We start from the raw sequence: 10,705 nt of genomic DNA, 5'->3' as shown, positions 1-10,705 counted from the left end.
GCTTCTCATTGTAGTATGCACGAGCCTTTCAACTAAATATGGGTTAATCAATCTCAAAATGATTGAAATTTTTGAAATTAAAAATGAAATTTTGGTTTGTTTGTTTTTTTCTATTGGAATCTTTAACTTCAAACCGTAATTAACCCATATTACACACTCCTGGTAGACTTGATAGACATAATCTAACACCAATCAAGCATTTGATGTTATATACAGTATGTGTACCATGGTGACTTTGTATAACGATAACTACCAAATAATTTCAGATTTTCAAGGGAATAATATTTTTACACTGATTTCGTTGTCATTATCTTTTCTAGTACCTCCTCCGCGAATAGTAGAAACGACTGTTTGTGATCCTTGTCCGAAATGCGATACACCTCCAATATGTGTGCCAACAGGACAAGGTAGGTATTAAATGCTAGAATAAATACGAATAGCTCTTTTGATTGGTTTGTGAGGATTAAGCAATACTTATTTCGTTGGTTAAATATATTTTAAAATACTTTTATCACATTTGCATTTGTGATTTTGCTAGGTTTATTATGTTTAACATCCATTCTCTCTTATTCCTTTAGTTTTTCCCATTTATTTGAAAATACGATAATCTTTTTTATCATTTAAACAGCTTATTCAATAAAATATATTATTTAAACGTTTACGTTTGCTATATACTTTAAGAATTAAATTTAGAAAAATAAAAAATGACATAGATGTTAGAAGGAATAAGAATCAACTAATTAGAAATAAGTGTCTTAACAAAATTACTTATTTTATAAATTTTAAGGAATAATTGAAAAATCTATTAAAATTTAAATGAATTTATAATTAATCCATAAATTTAAAAGAGTCAAATGATGTTAGACAATTAAATTGCTTGATGCCGGAGACAGATATTTAATGAAATGTTATCTATATAACCATGTATTGCCTTTATCTAAAAAGGGAAAAATACACTGCTAAAGAATACAAGCTGCTAGGTCTGTTCCACGAGCATTTACTCCTAATAAATGGGATCCTGCCACGTAAAACAGTGTAAGACCGGAGAGCGCACTCAATCAAAATTAAGGTGGAGTTCATTTTACGATGTTGGCAGTATTCAGTCTGTCAAAAGAGTTTCATTCTTATGATAACGTGCTATTTAGCAGAAATCACGCAGAGATCATTTTTTGGTCATTCATGTGATAGTGAAAGACAGTTATAACAATCTACCATTTCGTGACATGGTTTTAGAATTAAAGCTGCCTTCCTGGTTTGTGAGCAGAGCACTGTGCGATAATTTTGTAATATTCCTATAACATGATTTTGAGGTCATGTGGCAGGCAACACGTACATTGGTAGAGGCACGGAATAATAATACATGAAGTAAAAAACTATTTATTTATCTGTGTGCCCCTTTCAACTCTCGCCAGTGTGGAGAAAGAATTGTAACCGTTTTCATGATAAATATTAAATAACCTAGCATGTTTTCTGGCTGTGTTTCCAATTGGTCAAGCATGAATTCAGATAGAGAAATGGTTCGCCAAATTACCACTCATCTGTGTTATTATTGACGCTCTCTGCCAGAATTATTTGACTTTTTTTAATGTCGTTGATAATTACTTTGATTAGTAATGAGATGATGAATGCAAATAGCTTATTTTCATAACAGGAGTACTTTCCCATTGAAATATTGTAACAGCGGTAGGTAAGTTATAAAACTTATAATTGATTTATTAACTATACATATATAAAAATATAAAATAAATTTGTATTATGAAAATAGAAGCATGCTCTTTTTGTAGAACGATATTGACATATTTGTTTTTTATAGTGGGTAAACCAGATATTTCTCATGTGATTAGCGTACCTGTTCGGAACACCACACAACTAGCTCCACCTTTGCCGAGGACAAACAGTAAGTTTTTTTTTTATTTAACATTTCTTAATGAAATATTAATTTAGTAATAAAGCGTAAATAATAAATACTATTTTCTAAATTATTATTTCATAAATAATAGCCTAATTAAAGTAAATTCATAGAATATATTTGCGTATTGTGAAATACACCCAATAATATCGAGCTTAATTTAAATACATATTTTATGTGTTAAATAAGTCAAATGTTAATGTTAATGTTAATAATAAATTTAGTTTAATCCTTTATTCAAGTGCGAGCAAACAAAGTCTGCGCCTGAAAGTATCTTCAGGACTGGAGGAAGATAGTACAACACCGGGAAACTCGTTGCAAAGGTGGAGCAAGCTAACATCAATCCTATCTCAGTATCTCCCATCCTTCCCTTAATGCATAACCGCAATTGTTGCATTAATGCATTATACATATCCGCAAGGATATGTGTTTTGCATTATGGGAGATGCTGAGATAGGAGTGATGTTAACTTGCTCCACCTTTGCAACGAGTTTCCCGATGTTGTACTACCTTATCCCAGTCCTGAAGATACTTTCAGGCGCAAACTTTGTTTGCTCACACTTGGATAAAGGATTAAAATAAATTTATTATAGTCTAAATGTGAAAAATAAACTTTCAACGTTAATGTTAATCTTAACTATTCTTTTCGTTAAATTTGTTAATCTTAACGTTAATTTCACTAAACCAAGTGAAAAATAAACTTTTAACGTTAATGTTAATGTTAATCTTAATGATTTGTGGGTTCCATCTGAAATCGTTCTAAGTTCTAAGATCTAAGATATAGGTCCTTAATTCGGATTGTGCGCCGTACAATAGTGAGAAATCCAAACTGATTTCTAACTAGTAGAGAATTGTTGATGTCCAATCCAATTACTTAGACGAGGGACCCGTCACCACAAATACGATATTAAAGATCATGAAATGGACTGGCACAACATCATTGTGTTCTTTATGAGATCCTTAGTGCGATAAATGATTCAGACCGTATATAATTTTCATTGCTTAGTGTGTGAAATCGCTTTCCTTGTTGGTAGAGGACTTGAAATGCTTGAAAAGTGGTATATTTGGTTTCTAGAACAGGAGTCCCAGATTATATAACATTAGCCCACATATACAACTTTATTTATTCGTATGGGGTTCAGCATCCTTCGCATAGGATTGATTGAGCCCTCCTAATGAGGGATTAAGTATGTATATATGACTGTAAATCTCCGTGTGTGTGTGTGTGTGTGTGTGTGTGTTTTCACTGGCCGGTTTGATTGTTCTGGGGATGAAAAACTCGAATTATTTCCAGGAGGAAAAAATCCCTCTACCTCCGTATGAGACCGGCTAACTCACCTTTAATCGAAAGAGACCAGATAAAGATTCCTCACTGTTCATGTGAGATATTCGCAAAAAAATGTATATTTTGTTTTATTTTATTATTGAAAGGTTTATGTTTTCCAAACAAATGTGCATCTTAGTTGTAGTAATGTTTGGATTTGTTCATTATTCCTTTCCAATCTTTCTCTCTCTCTCTCTCTCTCTCTCTCTCTCTCTCTCTCTCTCTCTCTCTCTCTCTCTCTCTCTCTCGATTAAATATGACATGATCTTTAGTGACTCCTGTAGTTGCTGCGTTTGTCATTTCACAACGCAACATTTACTTTCATGAGGTTTCTGTTTTGTAATTGGAACCGCTTATTGGAGGCCTGAATTGGCTTGAAAAGATTCTTCTGTATTTGCGGTTTCTGGTACAGAGTTTATCAGCTTATTTAAAAATAAAATAACATACATAAAGGAATAAAATTAAGAACTCACCTAAAAAAAGTGGTCTCGCAACCAGAGACAGAGTTTAATCATTATTCCGACCTTGCAGAGCTTTTTAAGCAGTATTTTATGATTTACTATCTTGAATGGTGGCTTCGGTTCATGACTGACTATTGTGTGAGTTTTGGTTTAGTTATTCGGTATCACAATGATGTTTGTAGGAAGCCCTACATTGTAAAGGTTTACGACATGTAACCTTTTCCTGAAATCAGAATATTGGTTGACTGCGATGCAAAATATCTGTAAGAACTCAATTATTAGATTACACAGAACGTATTTCACTATTATTATTGCTACTTTAGAGTTGATTCTAGATTTTTATCTATTTTTGTTACTGGGTCTATGATATCTCATGTTATCCCTGTTTTATTTATTTGTTGTGCGTGTGTGATTATTTTTCATTTTTTATTTCACTTTTTGATCAGTGTCTTTGAATATAAAGTATTTGCTTATATTGTGCAAGGTTGTTTTGTCAACTCGAAAATCATTTACTGTCCCATTTCAAATAACTAGTTTTGGCTGGTTCTTTTAGCCCTAACTAAGAATTAATTAGTCAGCTATACCTCTATCGTATTTTTTAACCAGTGAAGATCTATTATTGTGTGTGTAATCAATATTTTATTAACCCCCTTCCCTGTAGTTCCTAATAATCTTTCGGAAGCCATATTCCATTGTTTGGACAAATTTGCCTATTGGAGTTCTCTCCGGATTTAGCTAAGTTTGTTGAATCACATTAAAATACCAGATATGAATTATTTGAATATCTGTAATTTAAATAAACCAGTCCTTAAAACTGATTAATACTCCAACTTTTACTGGGAGATCTGTAAACAGTTGATATTCTGACTCGATCTCCTTTATTTTTGAATTCCGTATGGAACAATTCATATTTCTATTACTGTGTTAATAACGAAGATATTCAGTTATTGTTTATGCTATATTACTTATTTTTGTTTACAGATGTTTAATTATAGATATTTATGTTACGTAAATAATGTAGGCTCTAGCCATTTATTATGTTGCATGAATTAATTTCTGCGGTATTTTTGTGTTTAGCAAAATAATGTTTTAACACAATATATTACTATTAATATAATATTTATGTTCATATGTTATAAACTATATAATCATAAACGTTTATGTGATTTATTTCAGACTGCTTGATAGAACAAATTGGGAAGCCTGTTTTCCAACGCTACACAAAAGAAGAAATTGGCACGTGGATGCAGGATGCGTTACCCAGTGCAGAAAACGAAAAGAAATATTACGCTACCCTGAGCTCAGACACTAGTCATTTATACGAGTTTGCCAACAAGGACGATTTCCGAAAGAACCAATCCGCCTTCAGACACGACCTTCATTATCACTTCACCGGAAACGGTCACATGATTTACAACGGGAGTTTTTATTTCCACCAAGAACGCACCAACGAAGTTGTACGCTTTGACATTGCCAACAACCTTACAAAAGCTGAACACATATCAGACGCAGCGTTCAAAGGTGATCAATACTTGTACTCCACCAAATATAGTTACATGGATCTGTGTGCAGATGAAAACGGCCTATGGGTCATTTACTCGAGCACCATGTCCAATAACACTATGGTAAGGAAGCTGCATCCTTATAGCCTCGCAACGGAGTACATATGGAACATTACCGTCATCCACCATAATGTTGGAGACATGTTTATAGCATGTGGAGTTTTGTACGGGGTAAACAGTGTTACTGTAGCAACCACACAAATAGTTTTCGCATTCGATCTATACCAGGACAAACCACTCGATGTAAATATTGATTTTTCAAACCCTTTTAAAAACAACACCATGATAGCTTACAATCCTAAGCATAGATTTATTTATACTTGGGATAGAGGGAATCAATTAATATATCCTGTTCTCTGGGGTACAATCGACATTGGTCAATCGGACATAGATGGCCTCCGCTAAGAGAACGAAAGAAATTACGTATCCCACCAAATCAACTTTTGCCTTCTAGATATTAATATTTTCAGTATTCGTCTGGAGGTAAATTTCTTCGTTAACCACCGTACAGATCTATGATACATATCGAATAGAAAATATTTAATTTCATAAAAAAAGTAATCTCCAGACTACCACAGTGAAAATCGTATTAATGGACTTAAAAGAATTTGTATAGTTTGGGTATATTTATTCCACGCAAAGAGTTCTCTTTGCTTGAAAAAAAAGTTCTTTTATTACGAAACTTAGTGGTAGTATTTATGAAAGAAGTTTAATATTTTATTGAAAATAATACATATAAGGTAAGTTCTTGCTTATCCATACTAATGCAACATTAAATTGCCAGTTGAAGTAACTTTTGACTAGCACATGTTTGCATGGACCAATCGTCTACGATAAAAATAGCTCGCATTTTAGGAGTTAAATTGATGTAAAGCTAAATATATAATAAACAGGAATATCGTCCTTAACAATATATTTATATTTCCCATACTTTTAGAGTGCAAGGAGGTTTGATGGCGATCGGAAAATGAACAGAATGCCGCCATCTACAGTTCTAAAAGAATCATATCATTTAAAAAGAAAGCGGATATTATAATTTTTCAAGCATAAGAAATATTAAACAGTCATCTGCATCTTTTATTGAAGATATTTTGACACTAAATAAAAGTACACCATTCAGAAAATTTGTAATTGCATTTATATTAATTTTTCGAAACGATTGCAATGCTGTAGCCAAAGAAGTTCTAACTGAGGCTCGGATCGGATCGGATATTGCTGTTACCTTCTTGCCATGATCAGAGCTTTAATAAAAGCGACATTTGTGTTTGTTGATTAATACCTTTGGAGGGTAATGGATGCCAATGAAGTTCTAACTGAGGCTCGGCTATTGCTCTGACCCTTCTGCCATGATCAGAGCTTTAATAGTTCAATAACACCTTATCCCTACACTGTCCTCTACAGATAACGGGGAAAATGAAAATCATCTTGCTCCGTTCCTTTAAGCCAGTCCTTACAAGGACTATAAGAGACATTTGTAGTAAATAACTTCTTTACAACTTGATAAAAAAAAACTTTGCCAATTTAATGAATAATGAAATACACTGATTTATATATATTTTTTGCGACAGTTCCTCCATAAATTGTTTAACTACTTTTTTCCCCTTCTCACAAAGTGATGAGATAATCGGTAACTATTTTCAAATCACCCAAATATTCTTTCTTTTCATTCTGTCTTCAAATAATGGTGAATAAGCATCTAATCCGATAGAGAAAGAGAGCATATTATTTGTTACAAATGTAATTTTTCTTGTTAGGGCATTTTATTATCATTCACTGGTAATTGCGAATTATTAATTAATTAAATTTAAATATCAAATTTATTAATTGAATCATAAAAATTTCATTAAATAGAAAATTTTCTTCAAGAACATATAATCTTTTATTTTATAAAAACATGCTGGTTAGTTTTAGTTTTCTATTTTTTTTTTTTATTTAAAATGCAAATTTATCAAAACATCATTAAATTATATTTATGCATGTATTCATATCAAGAACTGTCAAAACATGCAAGCTTTTGTTTAAAAATAAAAAAGTTTTTTTTATCGCTTTAGCCCATCGATCTTGGCTAAAGCGTGCACTTTATTACTCTCTTATTATCTATCAACAGATTCTCCAATACTATTTTTTCTCGCAGCATTTATATTTTACTTTCTTTCACTTTGTATGTGCTCCGTACTCGTTTATAATCGATTTTCCATTGCTTTTGACAAACATATAGAGCACTTGTCATCCTTCGTTTAGACAATAGTACCAGAAAGTAGCGTACAAGTACTTGGAGAGCTAGTACCTAATAACTTGAAATACTTTTGAAAGTTGATACTAGGCTAGTACTTGAGTGCATTTTGTTGACTCACTTAGCTTAAGAGTGGGGGTATTTGAGGTAAGTTTGAGAACAACTACTTGTCACTTGAAGTACAATTGTAGAGTACTTTGACTCTCCCTCTTTCTCTCTCTAAGCCATATTATGGTGCTTTTGCAAAAAAAATATTTGTTTAATTTCTTTAATCTTTTATTACTAGAAGTATTCTAAAACTTCTAACTTTATTAATTTATCAGTTAAAATATACACTATTGCAATAGAGCACTGTATACAACTTCTTTGAAATAAATTACTGTTTAAATTGAATAGGTCATAAAATATGTTGCTTGAAATACAGTATATTAATTGACATAGAATTGATATCCACCCCTTCGCTTTTTTAATATCCAAAAATAATTCATCGAAGTAATTTTGATTTTAAGAGAAATGTTATTTTTTATATGAAGAGGTGAATTCCGATATTACAAATAAAATATGGATTAAATTAAATATTAAAATGGCTTATATTAATATAGTAGTATGTTATACTTTACAAAATTATTTTTAATTTTTCGTTTTTACTTTTATTTCAATTAGTCTATTATGATGAAATTTAAAAATCTGGTGAAACCAATTCTGATGGTGACTTTCGTAAACCGTGAATATGGCGTAGGAATAACAGTAACAGATTTGAATACTTTTTAAATAGCCTATACACATATTCAGGTGATGAAGCAGCGTCCTTTAATTTCGTACGCTTTTTACGTGGACCAATTTCCATGAAATTTATTCACTAAACGAAGAAGAAATAACCATGAAACAATGACAGTTTTAAAACTGAAAAAAAAAAAAAACTTTGGTTGATCAAATGAGTTTTAACTTTATCTTAAATGATCTGAAATTGAACAAGATATTAGATCAACATCATGGGGCACATTGCAAATTGAGACACATTTCAAAGCACGTGATGTGCACATTTTAACGGAAAAGATGATATTTTTAATAAGCAATTGCATCAAATTACAACACAATTTATTCCCAGAGAGTTGTCATGGTAACGGAACTCACATATCTTTCTGTAGTGCCTTTCAATGTCGATGACTCCTCATTATAGAGACCTTTTTGGTGAGTGTGTGTATATATGTATGTGTTCGTGCCTGTAACTTATTCACATCTTTGTAAACGTCTCAGATATTTGTTACATAGCATTACGTTTGTTTGTATGTAGTCATGGAAACAAGAAAAACATGTGAATTTCATTTACATATGACTAATCTTTTGTACGTTGTAACTTATGGCTAATTTCTTTCAATAAAAACTCATTTTTGAAATAAAATAGTGTTTAGATTTTTTTTCACAAAATTCTACTTGCATACTCACTTGTGTTAATATAATTAAATTGAGTTCGTTATTAATTTCTTTCTAATAAAAATTATGATTTTATTTGACAAAGATTTTGTATGCTTAGCTCATCTGCGGGAGCTGTCATCTTCACTACGAGTGTACAATGTTTGGTGAAGTCTATTTCGTAGTGGCATTTTGGACAGGGAACAGAAGAAAGGAGGGAATTAGTCACAGCTGTGGAGGATGTCCTCCTCTGATTGTTACCTAGCGGCAAAGACAGGAAGGGAAAAAAAAGTGTTTTTGCGTCTAAAACAGCTGATGTATTTCAGACGCAGTGAGTGAAAGGAAATGTTCAAACCCAGCATTTACAGGCCATAACAGCATTACTTTTTATACGTCCATCTGTGTTCGCAGCAAAACAGGGAAGAGTTAATATATTGTTGAAGACATAAAGGTGAACTGGATCGCAGAACGATGCATTACGTACAGTGCGTTTACGTCATATCTATTCAGCTATGATTGACGGCTAGTACATTGTTGTTATATTTTTTAAAGCAAGCGAAAAACTGTGAAAGAAAAATGCACTAAAAAGGTGTTACTTATTTGATCATTAAATTTCATTAAGTAGACAACTATTTTTTAAATTAGAACAGTTTTAATTACTTAAGTTTTTTTTTTTTATTTCCTCCTTGCTTTCTAGTGACTTTTCCTTTATTTTCGCCGAGGATGGATATGTATAAAATGTATGAACCTAAATATGATGTTGACAAAATTGAAAACAAATGGTATAAAAATGATTAGAACCTAAATCCCAATTCATAAATTGACGGAGCTAAACATAGTTGGCAGAAATTACTAATTGACAAATTTATTTTCGAAGAAATGTTCCTAAAGCGGATATACACGGAAATGGAAATTATACCGACAACCATTTTACCTCATAGGTAGTCAGAATTCCTAATTTACGTATTACTAGATGAGAATTCTGCACGATCAACACCTACAGAAAATAAATTTTGATATTTTAGGCTTATTTTGCCTTTTTTTTTTACTAATACGTTCTGTAAAAATAGTTTTTGTGTAACTTATGAACGCTATTTTTTATTTTACAAACATTTACATTATTGTCGTATATAGTGGCGGCTCGTGGCTTGAAATCGTGGGGTGCTGCAACTTTCAAAATATACATACACACTGCAAGTACAGTGTATACGTGTTTGGATAAAATATCAAAATTATGGTAAAAATTTAAAAAAAATTAAACATTAAAAAATATTGTTTATTATCGTCACAATTATACAGTTTAGTATAATTCAAATTACTTAAAAATAAAATCCATTATCATAACCCCAATAATGTTCTAAAAGAAAAACTATAACAAATGTTATGTCTTTAATTGAATGTCCAAATGTTTAAAGAAACAGAGTAAACACGATAAGCACTACGAACACTCTACTGCTGGCGAAAACTGCACATAAACAACAGTGGAACTGCGCGACGGACAGTACCGCATTACGCATTGCTCGCATCTCACTATGGCGTGCCATACACTGTGCTGCTAGCGTCCTTCGCCCTCCTAAGTGCTACAATATGGATTTTTACTACTTTTTATACAAAATAAAAGAATTGTATAGGATTGTGGATGATAAAATTAAATATTACAAGCAAATATAATTAAATTAATAAATATATTTATGTATCGAGAAAAATTGTGGGTGCTGCAGTTCCGCAGTGCGTATGCACCAGCCGCCGCTGGTCATATATAAGAATCAGCAGATTTTAGTGGACATACGAAATGCAAAATAT

At 31.8% G+C, this 10,705-nt stretch overlaps 1 protein-coding gene across 1 annotated transcript in view; it reads left to right on the top strand.

Annotated features, from left to right (window-relative positions):
- The window catches only part of LOC150101858 (uncharacterized), a 148,091-nt gene extending 139,206 nt beyond the window's left edge, over window positions 1–8,885 (top strand). The window contains exons 12-14 of the mRNA XM_090400373.1: window positions 321–407; window positions 1,814–1,897; window positions 4,871–8,885. Of these exons, the coding sequence (XP_090256499.1) occupies window positions 321–407; window positions 1,814–1,897; window positions 4,871–5,661 (962 nt within the window). The 3' untranslated portion in view covers window positions 5,662–8,885. The remainder of the gene's footprint in view (window positions 1–320; window positions 408–1,813; window positions 1,898–4,870) is intronic.
- Window positions 8,886–10,705: the final 1,820 nt, after the last annotated feature.

The sequence above is a fragment of the Typopeltis vanoorti genome, chromosome 11 (assembly GCF_054136105.1).
Source record: "Typopeltis vanoorti isolate ZY-2024b chromosome 11, IOZ_Tvanoo_1.0, whole genome shotgun sequence".
Classification (NCBI taxonomy): domain Eukaryota; kingdom Metazoa; phylum Arthropoda; class Arachnida; order Uropygi; family Thelyphonidae; genus Typopeltis; species Typopeltis vanoorti.
This window is presented reverse-complemented; position numbering and strand designations above follow the sequence as displayed.